The following is a 20,472-nucleotide window of genomic DNA, read 5'->3' on the forward strand; positions in this document are numbered from 1 at the left end:
CATCTATTTTTATCACAGTGGTTTATTCTAGACATGTTCTTGTAGTGAAGGATGTTCAGTCTGCAAAACGATGTTTGTGTGTGTATGCCTGTGTTTGTGTGTTCATATACAACTATGTTCACACGTTCAAAATTCTTTTATGTATGTGTGTCTTTTCTCTTTGAAAAAGACAGGCAGAGAATTAGAGTTTACAGGTGATATTCTTGCTTTATCTTTCTTTTTCATGTTTTCTGAATGAGTTCAAAGTAGTTTATTGGCTCCTAGTAGTGTGTAAAGAAAAAGTTCATCCACCCACATCACAATTATTTGGTTGCTAGGAATATTTTTAGCAGCATGATTTGGTAATTGGTTCCAAATATAATAGTTTAGAAAGAGTCACACTGTGGCCCAGCTAATGGTGATACAAGAATATGGGGAGGGGACAAAGCTACTCACTGCATTAGATGTGAGGGGATGAAAGTGAGTTGCACAGAGCTCCTGCTTCCCTTGCTATCTCAGGTGGGTGGAAAGAGAAGGAACATAAAACCCTGGAGCCTTGGTCCCTCCCACTGTACCCATGCAGCAGGGCAGACAGCTGCTCTGGCAAGTCAAGAGGTGAATGCTGTAATCATCATAGATCCAGCAGAGTCACTCACTTAAGCAAAGCCATGGATAAAACACCGCCGCTTACTCATGGCAGATCATTATCTCGTGGTCTAGTCTGCAAATGGATTTGCTCATACAGACAAATGGCATTGTTCTTTTTATGCAACATCTTTCCTTACGGCAATATCGTACTGTGTAGAAGATAGTCGAGAGGAAAGACTTGAATGATACACAGTAATCTTCATATACTTACAGAGATCAAGTCACGTCTTAATGGAGAAGTTGCATCAAGCTACAACCCAGCTGAATTCCATTCCTCTAGTATTTTTGAGGAAGATGATTTCTAACAGTTTGGTTTTCTCAAAGCTAAAAGTGGAAACAGCCTGAGGAGGCTGCTAGTCTGTGGTGGACCAGCCCAATATGGGTACTTTTTCTGGAGAGCAGATACAAGCCTTCTCTCTTGTACCTGCAGTTCTGCTGCCTGGATCCAGACCAAGTAGCTCTGTGCAAACGCATGGAAAGCGGAAAGTGCATCTGGCTGGATCCAGAAGGGGAAAACAGTCCAGTTATGTTTCATTTCCAGATGGACTGGTATGAAAAAGGAAAGCAAACAGGTTTGCAGGAGAAAAACAAAAGATCTCATTTACCTAGATTTAATAATGCAGATGACAGCCACATCTTAAGAAAGGACACAGTAAGCATTTTTTATCTTGACGCTGTTCCTTTAAGCTGGCCTGAACTTTATTGGGAAAAGGTCTCAAGCCATTGAGCAATCCCTGGTTTGGGCAATCACACTGCTATGCTTCATCGGTTAAGTAGAGCAGTAATTCAGAAAATGAAGCCATGCTGCATGTGTCGTATCATTTAAAATTTACTTCAGTTTTGCAGGTATTTGAACACTGCAAAATGAACCACTTTGCCCTACAATAGTCTGTCAACACTGGAATCTGCTCTAAACCTAACAGGTTTCTTTAGCTCCCTAGAGTTGGAGGTTTCCTTCCTCCTCCCCCTGCAACATATTCCAGTCAATGACACTATTGAAATTCTGACAGTAATTTATATACAGTAAGTGGCTGACCTCAGATGAGACACTGAACAATTCCTGTGCACCAAGCTACATTTTTCTCATGAAATACAGCAGTTTATTTGCAGTCATTTACCGTTAATCCCCCTCTCCTCCCAGACTAGCATCATTTATAAGCACTATTGACAGTCTGCAGGATGGAAATTAAAGGGGGGGGGGAAGATGATAAATAAGCTTAAAGGAATACTCTTACATAGGACTGTAGATGAATAACATTACTCACAAAAATAGTCCCCTGGGCTTTGAAGAGGCTGTAAATATAGCTCCCATCCTAGAAAGAGTTATGTGCAGACTTTTCTTTATGCGTGCTCTCAGTCCTGCACAAGACAAATCACATGATTAAAGATGACCATGTGTCTTAAGCCTTTGCAGAACTGACATTTTCCCTCACACTATCAAAAACTTTCTCTGACAGAGGGAGATCAGACACAGAGCTCCTACTCACAGCTTTGTAACAGAATTTCCAGAATTTTAAAGTTTCATTTCAGGACTGCAGGCTTCTTCCATGTTAATGATCTGAAGATACATATATGTATTTACTTTCTTATTGCTCTTAATTTGTATTTATATTCTATTTGTTGCTAGTGCCCATGTCTGTGACACTGAGGGGGCAAAAGAAACCTCCTGCCCAGATGAAAACATTGCTACATTATGAAGGGGGGGAGCGATCCCTGGTTGATAATCAGCCTTTATTAGGGACCAAAGAGAGCTCTAACATCAAAATACTCCTGCTTTTCATGAAAGAACAGGCTTAAATCCAGGCTGCTCCATCTGTAACGAGGTCACAGGCAAGCTTTGCATCAAAAACCTGCTTTAAAGCTTGGGTCTGAATTTTTGATCGAGAAACAAGTTCCCTGGTCATCCCACTGTAATTGCTCTGGCAGCTTGCATTACCCTTGTGTTCTCATGGTGACAAAAATAAATAGCTAAGCAGGAATAAACTACTCTCCCCCCAAAAAAAAAAATCCAGGAAAAAGCCCCAAACAGGCTGATTTAGAACTAAACTAACAACAACAACAAAAGTGGCAGGAATGCGTGAGGAATAACAGCAGTGTTAATTCCTATTCTAAAGCTCTCTGCTAAAACGAGCCTTGGGGGTCCTGCCAGCCGGCGGGTCCTGTCAGCCGCGGTGCCCCAGCACCGGGCCGCCCGCCTCAGCCCGCTCCTTCACGCAGCCTTCGTTAACGGCCGCAGAGAGCTGCCCCGCGCCATTCCCACCTCGCGCCGCTGAGGCGGTTGGGGTAAGGCAGCGGGGAGAAGATGGCGGGAGGGGGCTGCTGGGGTGGGCGGGGGGGGGGGTTGAGAAGGAGGGAAGCGCCACAATCAGTCTTTAAACCCAGGATAAGGCGACCCTGGGAGGGGGAGGGGGGAAGCTGCTGTCGGGGCAACCCCCTCAGCTCCCCCTCTCCGAGGGGCGCCACAGCCCTAACGGCCGTTCCCGCCCCGAAGCCCCTCCCCCCGCTGGTATGTGCCGGAGGGGCGGTGGCGCGCGCGCGGCGGGGGGGGGGGGGGGGAGGGTGATGACGCGCGGCGGGTCACGTGACGCGAATGGAATGCTAACAATGTAGCCAATGTCCCAACTGCGCCCTGCACTCGGCGCCCGCCACGGCCGCGGCGCAACATGGTGGAGACCGGCCCGCGCCGTCGGGGCCGCGGCCGCCGCCGCGCCGCTCCCTGACGGCCCCGGGCGGGCGGCGCCGCGCGCGCCGAGGAGGTGAGCGAGGGCGCGGCGGGACGGGCCGCGGGGAAAGTTGGAAGGGAGCGGGGCTGGGCTCGCTGCGGCGCCCCGAGGCCTGGGGCGGCGCCGGGCGGGGGGCCGCGGGCAGGCCGCGGCGGTCCCGCGGCGCCGCTGGTGTGGGGAGCGTCGTGCCCGCCCCGTGGGGCCGCCGAGCCCCGGGCTGCTGCTGGCTCGGGGCACCCGAAGCGCCGGGAGCCCCGGGACGCTGCGGCGCGGGTCCCGCCGCTCCCAGTCACCTGAAGGTCACGGCTCAAAATCTGCGCTTAACCCTCCCGAGCGACGCGTGTGTGTTGAAATAACCCTCTGAAAAGGCACTTGGTGGGTGAACCAAAAAAATACATATATTTGGTGCCCAAGGTCTGCGAGGAGCCAGCGCCGGTGCTCGTGGCTTGCGCCGGGACGGAGGCACGGAGTCGCTTCTGGGCGGCTTTGTGGGCAGGGAGAAAGGAGGGGAGGAAAGGTTTGGGGGAAATCCCGTTCTCGCTTCCCCTTGCCGCCTCCAGTGTGTGGTCTCCCCGGGGGTGAAACTGCAGGAACCCCCCGGCGAGTCCTGGAGCTTTAGTACAAAGTAGACGATCTCCCTTTCTATAAGTTTTTGATCAAAAAAGGGAAAAAGAAACCCCCCAATACCTCTAAATCGAAAAGGAGGAGGTAGTTATGGTAGTTTCTTCAAACTTCATTCTTCACTTCTGCAATGCTAGTTCACCTGAGCACAGTGCCTGCAGGGTTATAGGCTTGGAAGCAGCTCGCCAGCTCAGGGTTTGTGACTTTGCTCCTTGAAACACAGCTGAGCTTTAGTTTCTTTCATGTTTCCCAGCTCCGCAGAGCTGCTGGCATGTGAAGCTTGTTGGTGAATGAAGGAACAGGAGGGAGACCAGCTAGGATGCTGAGATGAGACTTCAGCATTTCAGTTCCGAGTGGTTAGTTGGTTGCTGCCAGAGCAGCTATTAGTAATTCTCATCTGGAAAAGAAAAAGCATTTATTCAAAAATCATTCTAACTTGGTGTAATTAAAGTAATATTATGTTCATTTGAAATAGATCTTAAGAGGTAAAACTTCTAGTTAGTGCCGAGTATATACACTTCAGGAAGGGGAAAAAACCCTCAGTGTTTAGTTGGAATATTTTGAAGCTCAAAAATAAATCTGAAAAATCATTTTGTGTGATGGTGAGAGGGCTACTGATACATTCATGCAGTAGGCAAGTGAAGACTAGGAAGATGCAGTTATCCAAATCCAGATGTACAGTGAGAAATGCTTAGACAGAATTAGACTACATAGTTCTCTAAAGTGTACAACACTTTTTTTTCCCCTAAAACTACAAATCACAGGAAGACTTGAAAAAGCAGGCAGCTTGTCTTTGTAAATCATCAGTAATGCTTAAATGTTTCGATTTCTTGGCCTATTCAATGTATTTAGTTAAAAAAAAACCTTTCTGCAAAATATAAAACACGTTTACAGTTAGCTATGGTACTTGCTGCTGTAGCTGTTCTCATTCATACTGCCTAAATGATCAGCATTACATTTACAACACTGCTAAACCAGAAAGAAAGCTGAAAAAGCTGCCAGCTGGCCTGACCTAGCATTTATTGGACTCAAGTTTAGGTTAAGGATCACAAGAGTTTTTTTTATGTGAAGCATATGTAGAAGTGGGAAACCAGTCCTTTGCTGCAAAAAGGTGGGGAAATTGCAAGCTTCTCCAGCGTATCCCTGGCCTGAGCATTGGCACAGGGTTTCGAAGAAGAAGAAAACCCAGATTCCTAAACCCAGCTGTATGGTGCTTGCTGCTGTCAGGACAGGAAAAACTGTTATAAACCAATTAATTGCTCTGTATCATTTAAGTAGTAGCTATTCAAGATGTATTTGTAGAGAGGTTGCAGTACTGTTGACTGATGATACACAGTTTTAATAAAGCAATGTTTTTAAAAAGTATAGCTACTGCTATATCTCATCTAGATGGGTGAAATTCTGCTTTTGAGATACTTCAGTTTCCCTTATCTTCATTGAGAGCCATGAAAACATGATCTGGTCTTGACTAACAGCTGATTTATTGCTTGTGAAAATAGCAAAATATGGACGAACAGCTTTAACACTTTTCTCAAAGCAAAGGACAAATCTTTCCAAAATGCTTGTGGGTATGTTTGCTGCTTTTAGTCCTATATGAGTTAGGTTTGCAAGATATCCTTAGTGATTGCCTCAGATGCATCACAAGGATACTTTAGATAAGCTTCAGAGCATTTAAATGTGAAAAAAGGAGGTTTGCATGTGTCTGTGTTGCATTTTCTCAGCCATTTGATCCTAGAGCTTTCTGCTTAGAGCTCCACTGCTCTACAGAAATTTCCCATTAGAGGGATGCTTTTAAGGGTGTATGTAGGAGATGTATGCAGTAGCTCTGTTCATTACTGTGTTTTGAAGTGGTGAGCTGTCATGAAGGAGGCTGTGGTGTGGCTTCATTGTTGAGCTTCTTTTGTTCAGTCCTTGGTTTCAGAGGAAGACCTGAATCTCTCTTGGCAGTGGACCCTGCACTAATGACGAAGTGATGATGGGCTTCAGAGTGAATGTGTCCAAACTCTCTTGGCCTTCACAATAGTAAGCCATTTACCTGGCTGAGAGAAGGGGATGGTAAATGTAGGGAAATAGTCATTTTTGGGGGGCCTTGTTGGGAAATGTTACAGCTGTCACAGTAAGTTATCACAGTGAAATGAATTTTATTATAAGATATGAAAATAATGAGAAATAATGCTTCTTTGGAGAAGGTCTTTCTGATACTAAAACATGCTATGGTCAGAAGTGAAGCTCATTTAAAAAAAAAAAAATTGAAGAAACCCCAGTCAACTTCCAAGTGACTGATGAGAACATATAATACATCTCTTTGTATTTGATGTTTCAAAACAACTGAACAAAATTGCAGCATACCTAACAAAGTGACTTTGAGCTACACTTGGGAGGTGTTTTGCAAGTGCGAATATTAGTAGCAAAGGAAACTTAAGGAAGCAGGATCAGTAACTTGTGATGTTTCTGATAAGTATATATTTTTAATCTGCTTTTGCATGTACCATTGTTTTTATATTACAGTGATGCCAGGAAGAATCAGTTAAGATATAGTGAAAAATCCATACAGCACAGAGGTTGCAAATTGTGTGGTATCGGTTTTGCTGTATAGTTCTCCTCTGCTGCATGTCAGAAGAAATACAAAAAGCTATCTAGCAGTCTGTTGTGTTCCCCCCCGCCCCGTGTTGTGATCTTTTGTCTTAACTCAGAACCCACTGGTTCTGTCCTTCCTACTGTTTCTGAGGAACTACTTCACCCTCTTTCTTGCCCATAAGGCACAGCTAATGAAATAGCTATTAAAAAAACCCTTCAAATTCTGGAGAGATTTCTTACCTTTTTTTTTTTAATATATTATTTATTCTTTTATTATTAAGATAATCATGTGGAATGGTAAAATATCTGCTCTTGTTGTTATTCACTTTGTTATTGAAATAATAGAAGCTGCTATGGTTATAGTCATCAATATTTCCGTTATAAATCTTTTTCATAAACTTCTGAAACTGAGCTCAACTAGTGTAAAACAAACAAGATCTTAAGTGGGGGAAAAACATTTCATGAGCATGCTCTTCCCTACTTATGAAATAGGATAGGCTTCTCCAGAGTTTAGTTATGCGGTTGGGTAGGAAGCTTGCCACTATTAGGTACCGTAAAAATCTCAAACTTTGGAGTTTTGGAGTGTTTCTGTTTTCATTTATTTTGAAAATGAATCTTGAACAATAAAAAATATGGGTTTTTTTGTGCTGAAAAAGCCTTTTAAAATCCTATCCTTGAAAAGAGCTGAAGTGAAAATCATTAAAAGGGAATCAAGCTGTGACAGCTTAATAAGTTAAACTGATTCACTTTAACTTAATTGTCATGCTGCCCCTTCGGAGGCATTCGCAATATCTGTTTAATTGTGCATACTTTCTCTTTTCTTTTGTTTCAGAAACTGTCAGTCTGCAAAATGACGATTCCAAGGGTTTTCATTTTCTGTAGGAAACATGAAGATTGTGAGCTGAAGTGAAACGCTGGCGGAAATCACTTGAGGTTTTTGCCTTTTTTTTTTTTTCTTCTTCGAAGGATTGTGTTTACAAGAAACTGATACTATCAAAAGACAAACACTTTTTAGGAATAAAGTAATTAAAAAGAATAAAGGCTGTATTTATGCTTAAAGAAAACTGGATTAACAATGAGGCCAAAGACTTTTCCTGCTACGACATATTCTGGAAACAGCAGACAAAGGTTACAAGAGATTCGAGAAGGTTTAAAACAACCATCCAAATCTTCAGGTCAGGGACTACCTATTGGACCAGGCAGCGAATCTTCTCTGGACACTAAGATTTTAGTAGGGAAGGATGCTGCAAGGCAGCAGCAGATGAGACAAACCCCTAAGTTTGGACCTTATCAGAAAGCTCTGCGAGAAATTAGATATTCTTTGCTGCCTTTTGCTAATGAGTCAGGCACTACAGCAACTGTTGAAGTAAATAGGCAGATGCTCCAGGAACTGGTGAATGCAGGTTGTGATCAGGTATGTATGATTTGTGGGGGTGCTTCTCACTATGTTCATAACAAGTTTGTACTCAAGATTGAAGAAAGGATTTTGGGTTGTGGTTGTCAAGCTTACTGGTGTTTGTATTGCTATATAACCAGCAGAGCAGGTGGACTTACTATTGAGAGCCACGCTGAGTATAGGGTAAATTTCTGTTAAAGACTGTCATGGTGACCCATGGGGTTCTTTTAATTCTCTATTTGATGTATAAGGCTGAACAAAGTACCTTGTTTCTTTTCGCTTTTAGAATGAGACTTAACTGTGAGAATTGGCATAAATATTATGTTTAGCACATGTAAACTCCATTCACTGACAGAAGCAATTTCAGAGGCAATATATGGTCTTTGAAGAGGCTCACTGGCTGTTCGCAAGAAGTAGGTGGAACTGATTGAATGTGCAGCAAGCATCAGCAGTCACCATACATGCTTTTTGTTTTCTTCTTCACCTCCCCATCGCTCTTCTGGAGCGAGTGTAGTCCTGTCTCAAGGATCATAGAATCGGTAAGGATATTGGTGCAGAAATACTTGCTTTTGTTATTCTGAGATTGAATTGAGAACATATTCCAGCATCAATGATCACTCACCTGGTGGAGAAGCTAGCTGTTTCAAGTTAAGCCACACTTCTTTGCATGTGTGTCCTGTGTTGGTTTTGACTTTCCTGTCTGTCTAGATACAGTTTAGAATTTTGCATTAGAAACATAAGGTATTGTTGCTATTTCAGGTTCTGACTGTTGGAGAAACAAATCTTTTTCTCAAGTGATTGAATAACACTTATTTGTAAAACTGACACATTGTGGTTTACAGTCCCTTGATGTAAAATTGAGACATTTAATACCAAAGTGCTCTCAGTAGAATTTCCTTAATTTCAAAATTTGCCTCCATTTGTTCGTGACAGGGCGTGAGTCTCTTGGGTCTCCTAGACCTATTCAGAATCTGTATAATAACCTAACATCACATATTATTATGAACCATTTGCATTTATTTGGAGCTGTGTAGTACATTGATTAGTACTGTTCCAAATAATTTATTCTATATGAGACAAATGGAGCCAGAGTAGGTTGCAGAACCAACTAAAGGTGCTCCAGTACCACTAAACACTTCCTAGTCCAGTGAACAAGATGAATGTACTGAATTATTTAACTGGAAGAACCAGGAATCTGCAGTGTGTTCTTAAGCATGCCATGAAAATGTATTTTTTTTAAGTTACCCTCTAAATTTCCCTAGTCATTTAGGAGGAGAACACTCCCTGTGCATATGAGCCAAGGTTAAATGAGCACAGCTGGATTCTGGATTGGAAATGCGCATTGGGTAGGTTACATGGACAAATCATTCCCACACAGAACAGGCTTGTTGGATTGAAATCTTGGAAAGCACTGGGGCTTAACAGTTCTGTGCTGTAGTTTGCTCAATGTATAAAACAGAAATACCTGAGCACCTGTTAAAATGTCCTGGTATTAAGGGCAGTATAATACACTATACTTGTAGTTTTTAAATATCTTTAGCTATTTTGCCTTCAACACTGATGCAGTGGTATTACTTGTTACAGAGCGCAGGTGATGCACCCAGTTCTTACTCTCATGTGGAGATGGTTCTACCACTTTCTTGAGTCTAGCTGTGTATATCTGTTTTTCCTGACTGGAAATCCATCCTTGGATTTAGCTTTCCTCCCTAAATGTTGCCTGGAGATGACATTACTGGGGCTAGCCCTTAGGTGTGTTTTACATTCAGACACAAACATAAGCAGGATCAGATTTGACTGGAGTCCAGATAGCGGTTCCAGAACTGGAGTCTTGTGACTAAACATGCTGTGTTTCCTAATCTAGGTCTAGGCCATATGAAGGTTGGCTGTCTCTGAGGATTGTGAATGGATGGAGTTTCTTGAGAATGGCATGATAAGGGATGGCAGACTTGATTACTACACGTTACACCCTAAAATACTCCTGTGACCGTTCAGGATCTAATCTGGAACAGCTCAGGCTGTCAGGCACCAGAAGGAAAGGAATCCAGAGGAAGTAAATTCCTCAGCCATCTCAAGCCACCCCTGCCCTTGCTGCCTGTGAATTGAAACCTTTAAATGCCTCTTGCATGGACCTCTGCTATAGTCCGGTAACCAGCCTAGAGATCTTGTTGCAGAGAAGTGAAACCAACTTTAGTTTCTTTGAAGATGATTTCATGTCTAGGCAGAACATTAGCGTGAAGTGGGTGAATGGGCTGTGTTGCACTGATTGCACCCACAGTCAGGAGGGGAGGGTGAAAAGGTGCAGAGTCATGCCCTTCCCCCCAAAAAAGCATTCCAAGCTCCTGCCTCACGTGCCAGCAGCAAACATTCAGTTTAATATGTCAGCCCATGAATCTTTAATGGTCTACTTAATGCCTGCCCTACAGCAAGCCTGCAGAGTGTAGGATCATAAACCCTGTGCCCTGCAGATCTTCTCTTTCAAGGAATAGTAATCAGCTATTTAATGATTAGCTGCAAGTGTCTGAAGTTGGTGGTTTGTCATAAGAAGCTCTAATAATAGGGGTTTCAGGAAGGCAAGAAAAAAATGAGTACCTGACTGTATTATTGCTGTTTGATCTTAGATGAATTCCATTTTTGAATTTTATTTGGGCTAATACTGTTCAGTGTTCTAGATATTACACTGGAAGGTAATCCTAGCTGTGTGGGATAATCTTCTTTAGTAGACACTATGCAAGGATTGGCATTTTTCTTCCTTCTAGCCATGATAAGGGTTTTTGGAAGGATGAGGAGGGGTAGGGACAGTTAAGGAGAGAGGAGTGTAAGTTTTAGGGGCTGCAGGAAAGAATGTTATCGTTAGGTGAGTGGAGCTAATAAAAGTAGTATTGCTGCAGCATGGTTAGATTTTAACAGGTATTATTTTATATAGTGCAAGAGATGTTACATACTAGGTATTATAAAGGTAGTGTTTACAGCTCCCAGTTCTGCCTATGTGACTCCAGGTTGTGTGTATTGGGAGAGGAAGGTGTGGAGGGAGAAGGAATTCAGATCAAATTGAAACTGATTTACTTAAAGAAAAAGGAAGCACCATAACATTTTATTACTTTAATCTTCCCTTGCTTTATGGAAGACCCATATTGGACAGAGGAAATGTTTTTTGGGAATTGTTGGCAAACAAGCATATAAAATGCAGTGTAATTCACAAAGCAAATACAAAATTCTTGTGTCTTTCAGTTACAGTAATCTGTTTTCACAAGTTACACCAAAAAGAAAAGAAAACAAACAAACAAACAAAGTAAATTGTAATTTTGAAGTTGCCAGTGTCTTTTTAAATAGCCTGTGTTCTTTTACCAAGACGTATTTGCAGCCATTGTGTAGCTTGTTACTTCATGGTGAAGTCTGGCCTCAAAAAAAGTATTAGAAACTTTGCCACTGACCTGAAAGAAGCCAGGATTACACTTTTTTTTATTTTATTTTATTTTTTTTTTTTTTTTTTGAGATACAAGATGAAATTGCAGACATAATTAGTCATCATTCTTCTCAAACAAATGGAGTAACTTGTCTGTTCTTTGCTTAAGTCATCTTTTCAACAGTAATTATTTAGCAAATTTCAATCAAAAATAATTAGTGCAGCATAAATTGTTTTGAAACTTGTAGAACCTGACTGCAAAAGCCTGACCTTAGTTGTTACAATAACATGAAGCAAAACTGCTGCTAATATAATACTCTTTAGTAAACACAATCCCTTGGGCTTGGAAGTGTAACCTGCAGTCCCTGCAGGGGGGGGACAAGAGCGTGGCGAGCCTGGCAGGCTGCAAAGCCACTGGAGTCACCTGGGGCAGCAGGGTGACGCAGGGTGGGGTGGTAAATGCAGCAGCTGTTGTGGATTGAAATTTGGTGATGAATAGATGCAATTGAGCATATGATCAGGCACATTCCAGCAACCTGAATGGGCCGCACTGTACTTACTGTACGTCCTCAGGGCACAGACGGCCACTTGCAGGGCAATTTAGAGTGGCTGCGACACTTCTAGACTGTTACGCAGTTGTTGCTTTTTTTTTTTTTTTTTTTTCTCCTCTCCTGAAGCAGTGGTGGTCTTTTTGGGTGAAGATCTCTAGATACAGTTTGTATAGGTAGCTGTTTTTAACAATGTTTTAGGTTTTTTCATAGGCTACGTACCTGCAGTAACATACATCACACAGTCTATGCGGAACAACTGTGTGAATGTGATGCATGGGAGTCCTTATGCTTCATTTTTGTCAGAGGTTTTTGCAGAAGTTGTCTTAACAAAATACATACGTGCCATATATGCCAACATCGGACCATTACTAAGGGCAGGATCAGCCCTTCAGACCCTAATTGCAGCATCTTTCAAAGAGCTGGAATGATATTTGTGGGAATGGTATTTTAGATATATTTGTAATATATCTAAAAGTGTTCAGCTGGTCATCTTGTCATCTGTGATACACCGAGATCATATAATTCAGTTTGTAGGTTTTTGGGTCTCCTTTCTGCTGTCTTTTCCTCTGTCTTGTGTTCCAGGATTCTTTTGATCTCTCTGTCATGGATTATATTCTCCTTATTTAACCCACCTCGGCAAAGACTCCATCCACTTTGGTCGCTCTGGGATTGACCAACTAATTTTGGGGACCCTTTCAAAATAAGGAATACAGTATTTATTTATGTTTGGACAAATACTAGCATGCTTCCTTAAATGAGGCAAATTCTACTTTGGTCAAATGTAGCTTGAGAAGAAAGTGTTTTTAATGCTGTGCATGTGCCGTTAGTATTCTAATTTTTCTTTTCATGGAACATCAGCCTGTCTCGTGACAGAATTTTCTTGCACGTGGGTGAGCTTTACCTGGAAGAGTTCTGTTTGCCTGGTTATTCTCCAAAACCACCAGCATGAACATATTGGTTGTCTTCTGGAGGTCCTAGATCCAGACTATGCTGTTCATGGAAGATGACAGAAAATGAGCTGTGTTAAGATTACATAGATTATGCTTTGGGAAATATGTCCAAGGTGGCAATGGATGCATCACAAGCTATCCTGCAGTTCAGGTAGGAATAGATATTTTGGGGTTAAAAAAGGAGAAGAAGAAAAAAATAGAGGCTTTCAAATGAGGGCAGTAAAAGATTTTATTTTAGCAGTTGAAGTAGATTTGATAATTCAGGCCAAGAGTCTCTTGTGTGTTCTTTTGCAACCCTCATTTACCTTCAAATGTTCACTCTCTTTTCTCTCTGCCGGCTCTGTCAGGAGCTTGCTTCATAACCTCTTCCTATACTTTTTCTTTTTTTCTAACCTCCCTTTTTGTTTTTGTTTACCTCCCCCTCTGCCCCCAATTTCTCTCTGAGAAGTTTCCAGCATCATCCAGCGTTATTGCATCAGAAGGGAATGTATTTTCCCCCTCCTATACCTGCAGTGGCCCATTAAGTCATTTCAGTTTTAGCTGCTTCAGAAAATAGTGAGTCATTCCTTTCCAGGGGCTGAGAGCAAGGTGCCCAGGTTACTCCTGAGCCGATACCTGCTAACACCTGTCTCTGTCTCCTCTATCCCATTTCTTTTGTCTCCAGCTTTCCCATGTCGGTGTTTCCTCTTGATGATGCTATCTTAGAGCAAATACTTGAATCTTCTTAGTGTCGTGACGTGTCTCCTGTGATAGGTCAGTGAAGGTGCTGTGTGCGTTTGCTGTGAGTGTGGCTGAGAGTACGCTTCCCTCTGGCAGAAGGGAGAAAAGGAACTTTGACTTTTCCTTTGCATTTTCCCCATGACTGAAACAATCCTGGCAGTAATAGGCGGTTGTCTGTGCTCTTTCCCATACAGAGATGTGGCTGCTTGGCAGCTGGGCAGTAGTATGGCACTGACCAAGACTGCAGTATGTTTTATGTTCTGTCCTTCATTCTTGATGATCACTTTTCTTCTTTGATAAACTTTGTGATATAAATTGGGGCTTCCTCATAGGAATATGTTTGAAATGACAGAACATTAATCAGATGCCAGACTTGCTGCAGATATGTGTAAATCTTTAGTTCTCTTAAACTAATACTTCCCTACTCTTCCTGTCAGATAATTGTTCTGGAGGCTTGGAGTTAATAGAAAAATCTAAAGTTATATTTTCCAGTAATGATGTAGGATTAACTTGCATTAGATACTTGGTATTTATTAAAATGTAATGACCAGAAGAAGGTTGAGCTGAGTTTTTTCTTAATAATAATAAAAAGAAAGGAAATAGCTTTGTCACGATCACTAAAAATTCTGCATAAGCATTAACTTCTCTGAATAAAAAAGCCCTTGTGACCAAAAGTAAAGATTGCCATGAATATAACAGGAAGTTGGTATCACAATAGTATTAGGGTGTAACTGTTCCTTTTGCACTTTTTCTGTTGTTCTCAGCCTAAATCTCCACTGTCCTTTTCAGCTTGTATCCAAGAGGAACCAATGTGATTTTATGCTGAGACTGAAAAATAGCATCTTTGCATTTATTGTTTAAAAAACAAACAAAAAACTCCCCCTCCTCCCCCCCAGAATGATGCATTTAAACTTGGAGAGATATTTTAGTAGGACTGAATGCAAAGATTTTTGTATACTACAGTCCTTAGAGTAGAAGTAATTTAAGATATATATTCGGAACTCATTTAATTCAACCTGGGAATGTGTTTTCGTAGTCACTAAACTAAATAAATGCTTGTGCTAGGGGTGCTATCACTAGAATGCAATTAACAGAAGTAAGTCTTTGACTTTCTGATGTCTTACGCAGGCACGTGTTGTTTATCTGGTGTGATTTTTCTGAAACAACCTAATATACATAGAGCATCTTACAATGAGAATCCTTTTCTCATCCTCTCTTTTTCTACCATACCCACAGAAAATGTTTTTCAGACATTTTGAAGTTAGTTGATCAGCAAAACTGAGACTAAGTTAACAGAAAAGAGCTGGGGAATTTTAGCTGAACCCCATGTAGAAGTACTAATGCTGTCACAAGGTGCATAAGCTTATATTAGTTTCAATTACAAGAGTGTAACCAGGTATTCAATCGTAATATAATATAACAAAATAATCTAATACACTTAAAGGAACTAAACTACTTTTTTCTTTCATTTTATTTATAAAATATCATTGCCAGATATTGTCATATTCATCCAAGGGCAGAGTGAAGTTACTGTGACTCTGCGTTTTCTGAAAACAGTATTACAGTTCTGTGTCTGTTTTTTGGAAATAATCAAAATGTTGGCTTGGTGCTTTCCAGACCACTGTTGGAAAGAAGGACAAAAGGTGACCAGCATAGTCATGTCCAGAAAGTATGGATGGAGGATTGTGCTGTTGTCCCTCTTAAGGTGAATGGCTTTATGCTGCAAAATGCAGCCTAAATGCAGTTTTGTTGTGAAGTTGACCACATCACTCTTGAGCCAACCACAGCCTGATGGTGTTCCCTTGGGCACCGCTGGTGGTGGTAAAGTCTCCTGAATGCTGTTTCCTCATTTGTTTGTTCATTCCTACTCCACCCTCCCCATAACCTACTGCAAATCAGGCTTCAGCCCATATTCTTTGTTCTTTAGGTACTGGCTATATGACTTGCAAATACGTGCTTGCGTGTAATGCTGTATAAAAGAGGTGAGGAGAGAGATGAACCAGACCTTCAAGTTGAATTTTCTGGGTGATGGTAGCTGCTGTTTTTCTCATGTATTGGATATGTACATTAATTCCCAGCACCACCACTTTTTGAATCTCATAACTGATAGTTAGATAGGCCCAGCTTTTCTTTTATTTAACTTGAGAAAGAGTTGTAACTGGAATGTAAGCTGTTCCAGTGTGTCTGCTGATTACTCATCTGCATGGATATAGTTACTTCAGAGTAGATGTTTTGAGGTCAAGTACCTCAAAACTTTTGGAATAAGGCAGTTCACATTTGTGCACATTTGTAAAAATCCAAGAGGGACACCACCATCTGTTTGTCCAAAGCTACAGATGTTTGTGTTAACCCGAGGCATATTTTTACTTAGGTCATATGTACAGGATGTGAAGATATATTCTGCTTCTTTCTGCTTATATTTATAACCTAATTGTGAATGTAGCTTGGATCTGGCATTTTTGTGTTTCCCAGAGATGAGGTTTAGGTAGAAAATGCTGATCCTTATTCACTAGCTTTTCAAAAACTTTCTCTAATTGCCAAAATAAAGGATGAAGTGTCTGTGGCATTATGCCCTTTGGTGCTGTCCTGCCACAGCAGCAGCAGGCTCATATTGTCCAGATTTGAGAGGGATCCCAAGTTCCTGTCTTCAGAAGGTGTTTTAACAAAAGAAAAATCTGAGAAAAGTCAACTAAACTCTTGCCTACTCTGCACATCTGCTGGTTTCAAATACTGCTGGAATATTTTCAACTTTGTTCCTTGGCAGCTGACGTATCTTCTCTGCTCTCGTGTGACTTTTGCTGAGGTGGTTCTGTCATCTCTGATCCTAATGGGGTCACCCAACTATGGTTGCAGCACAGCAAAATTATCTGTCTTTGCTCTGATGATTTTTGCTTTGCCCTTTGGAGTATCATTGGCAATCCAAAACTGTCCTCATATGCAAATTGGTAACAATTAGGTTTTACCCTATAGATGGATGTGTGCATATATGCATTATGGTAACTGCAGCATTTATATGGTACCAGCTGTTTGCTAAGAACTTAAATGCGTAGCATTTGATCACTGAGGACTTTTTTTTCAGTCTAAGTAAATGAAATGCTAATGTTTGAGGTTGTGTTCTGCTTCCCTGCAGTGTAAGAGATGGACTTTCCGTGATTAGAAATCTGTGCTCTTCACTTTAGCTGAATCCAAGCAATTAAAAATGTTTCCTTGGGGAGGAGAAGGATGAAGAGAACAGGAGAGGATGTGAGAATAGTTTTATGGAAGCATTTCTAGGTCAGTTCTTTTTCAAAGGCTCCAGCCAGGGAGCATTGTGTACCTGTAGCTGAACCAGGCAATGATATTGCCTAGGCTATGGCAGGACAGCCTGTGGGGAAAAAAGCTATATTCTATACTGCTTTGCCTTTAATTCCTATTGGTGTATGTGTGCATATGTAAAATTGTTACTGTGACATATAATGACTCCTGCACACTTAGAGAAGAGTAAACACAGCGTAAATTGAAAACTGTTGAGTTTTAAATATAAATTGCTTAAATGACCAAGCATTTTATAAGTGTTTTTGAGATCCTTCATTCCTCTAATATGTGATTTGGACATTAGTTGTTTTGGCTGAAGAATACAAAGATGAAGTGTATTACTCCTTGCACACACTAGCAAGCAGAAGATTGGTGATGCTTGGTGATAATGTAGTTATGTTCCTGCCATTCAAATAGATTAATTTCAGCATGACAACTAGCAAAGTAAAATCATTGCTGTGTAACAGTTTGTATGGTTAAGTTTTTGGATTTTATCCACCGTGAATCTGTTGGATGTGGGTTACTTTGGAACAGAAGAAAACATCAGCACAAGCTTAGAGATCATTGTTGCTGGTGCTCTGCAGCTTCCTTCTCTCCTTCTCTCTTTTGGTTCTGTTCTTTTGCTGTATCAAAGGTTAAACATCTTTAAGGCCTTTCAGTTTTGTACCTTCCTTCACCAGCTGTTCTATTGCATTGTTTTCTGTTCTGCTGGCTTAATTGACTAGTTTTCTACTCTTCCTGCAAGCTTTTCTCCATAATTTCTTCTGAACACCTGAAGTCAAATACTCTGCAATTATAAAAATGTAAGTATCAGGAAAACACTTATTTTCTTCAATAGACTTTTTAAACTTTTTTTTTTTAGCAATGTGACATCTTAAAGGATTTTATATGTAACTGTATAGCATGACTTTGCATTTGATGTCGTGACTCTACAGTCTGTGCTTAAACTAGCCACCTGTCATACTCAAGCTTTCCTTCCAGCTTTGCCATATACACGCTGATGTTAATTCTACGTTCTTGCCAGGTATCAGCCTGACAAAAATGCATATTCCAATTCAGTTATCCTACATAGATTTCCAAGGCTCTAGTTATGTTATCCTGATTTACCAAAGCAAGATGTAACTGTCTGTCCCAATTAAAAGGAAAAAAAAGTAAGTTGTGACCACATGACAGAGCTTCTTGAATCAAGACAAATTGCTCTATATTGGGATATTTTTATCCTGACTCCAAACTAGGGCTAGATAATTTCCTCCAGAGATGTGCATTCTACCTTAATGTAGCTAGCCTATTTTTCTGATTGTCCAGCTGTTTCCTGACTGTGTTGCGTGATCTGCTGATTGCAGGTGTAGTATCTGCTGCTCAGAGGTCAGCATCCAGGTGAATATATGCTGGAGCAGGGTGGAATTCCTCTTTTCCTTCAGGTGCTACAGGAATTGCTATGCTGAAAGTCCAGTTGCTTTGCTTTTCTGCAGTTATTTCTGAACACTGGCACTCTTTCCCATGCAGAAGATGTTAATTTTATATTCTCAAATGCAAACACCAAGTTCATTGAGTGTTTTCTCAGAGATGTGCAATGAAGAAAGTGAAACACAGATGTGCATGGTGTTGCAATCATGCAAATGGTGGAAGGAAGGTGGCGCAGTGAAAAAAATCAAAGTCCTAGAACTTGAAGTTAGTCTTACAAGTAGGTAGACGTCATTGGATTCTGCCAGGACACACAGTCAGCTGGTCCCTGTACTACAAAAGCAGGACCTCATGGGGGAGTGCCAGCAAACTTGAAAGCAAGCCACAAGAATTTTCATTTGCTTTGTTTTTATTTTCTCTGTTTATTGAGAAGCAAACCTTCAGGGTCTTAACCACATAAAAGTAGCCTAGAAAAAGTGTTTCTTGGTACTACTTTGATGCTGCAAAGCCCTCTGTAACAAATCAGTTCCAATTTTCCAGGAACTTCCCGTAGGATTTATAAGCATTAGAAGCCCTTAGGATTGAGAACCTGCTGTTGCAGACTCCACTCTATGCTTTCTACAGTAAATCTTAGAGCCTGTTCCTGCATTGAAGCAGCTGTTACCACCTGGATCCGGAACGTGTGTGTTTGGGAGGCAAAAGGGAGTCTGAGATACCGCAAGGTCTGTGGCAGAGCTGTAGTGCCGCCTTCTCCCAGACTCCTGGGAAGGTCAGAACGCCCTGTTACTTGTTCAGGATCCCCAGAAATGCTATTTTGGGCAAACAACAGCACTGTATGTCTTATGGGGTTCCTTAGTCTTGGTGAAGAGCCAGTTTTCTCGTCTTGCTATGCAGAAGGAGGGTACACATCCCCAGGTCTTGGGCCTGTGTACTGGCATATGAACTTGGGCACTTACCTGCCGTGTTTGGGGTAGGCAAACTGCAGCTGTAGCGTTAGCACAGAATCTAGGCCAAGACATGTGCTAGAGGAGGCTAGTTAGGTGACTCTTGACTATGCATAAAACCTCTTTCTCTTCCTCTCTTACCTATCCTTTGGAGCAGAACCTTTTCCCAGCACTAGGCAAAACCCCAAGCACCATCAGCCTTCCAAACCTATGTGTTTAGGAAAAGCCTGGCCACTAGAGAACACATCTAGCACGTTTGGCCACTTTCACATATTTGCTTGGTGGTTTCCCAGTCTGGGAAGAAGCTCAGTAGAGCTGATCTTTTTTTTTTTTTCTTTTTTTTCATTTTTTTTCTTTCTTTCTTGACTTTGAGACCCTGACAGCCAATGGATAGAGGAGCTGTTACTGCTGAGAAGTAGTAACCTGAGGTTTGAACTCTGAGAGGAGGGCAGTGATGTTGCAAAGTGAGGGTATGTGGGAAACACAACAAGGATGGAGGCACCGCTTAAAAAGCATGAACCTGATGTGTGAGCAGATAATACAATAGTTGGTATTTCCTTTGGCTGGAGGCTGATCAGGTCACGGAGCTGGCAGAGCAGAGTTCAGCCATCAGTCACAAAGTGGTTGCTTTAACTGAGGGAAAGTCAGTGCTAATCTGCCTTGAAAATCAGAAGCAGTTTTTGAGGGTGAAAATCCCAGTTGTGCAACACCGAGGTGCTGGGCAGTGTGGCTGCTCCGTGCTGAACCAGCTGGGGCTGCCTCTTGGGCATCAGACAAGTCCTTTCTGTCAGCTCAGCAGTGGGGAGGAAGAGCAGCCTGAACCATAGCTGCTCCCTATGTGACAGGGCAAACAGCATGGGGTTCCCAGCAGTGGCCCCATGGTAAGTGACACCTGCGTTGTCCTGACTGGCAGGCGCAGCAGAGAGGAGACATGTCCCCTCACCATCTTGGCCTACCAGAAGTTCCAGGTTGCTTTGCTTTCCTCCTCCCTGCTTTCCTCTTTTTTTTTCTTTTTCTTTTTCTTTTTCTTTTTTTTTTTTTTTTTTTTTTTTTTTTTTGTATGCTTTCTTTCTAAAGTCAGGCCTAACCATGTGCTCTCTTCGGAGGGCTTAATTGCTTTTTGCGCTTGCTGATAAACTTTTTCCTATTTTAAGCACCTTGTTCTATGCTTGTTGCAATGGCTGTTTCTGCTTTTGGGAAAATGAAGGGTTTGTTTTTTCATGTAAAAATAGCTTCATTATTCTCATTCACGAGTAGCAATT

At 41.7% G+C, this 20,472-nt stretch overlaps 1 protein-coding gene across 1 annotated transcript in view; it reads left to right on the forward strand.

Annotated features, from left to right (window-relative positions):
• The first annotated feature begins 3,282 nt into the window (after window positions 1-3,282).
• LATS2 (large tumor suppressor kinase 2) overlaps window positions 3,283-20,472 on the forward strand; it is a 51,554-nt gene continuing 34,364 nt past the window's right edge. Inside the window, exons 1-2 of the mRNA XM_062567205.1 lie at window positions 3,283-3,383; window positions 7,381-7,962. Coding sequence (XP_062423189.1) covers window positions 7,624-7,962 — 339 coding nt within the window. The 5' untranslated portion in view covers window positions 3,283-3,383; window positions 7,381-7,623. The remainder of the gene's footprint in view (window positions 3,384-7,380; window positions 7,963-20,472) is intronic.

This window comes from Rhea pennata, chromosome 1, assembly GCF_028389875.1.
Source record: "Rhea pennata isolate bPtePen1 chromosome 1, bPtePen1.pri, whole genome shotgun sequence".
NCBI classification, from domain to species: Eukaryota; Metazoa; Chordata; class Aves; order Rheiformes; family Rheidae; genus Rhea; species Rhea pennata.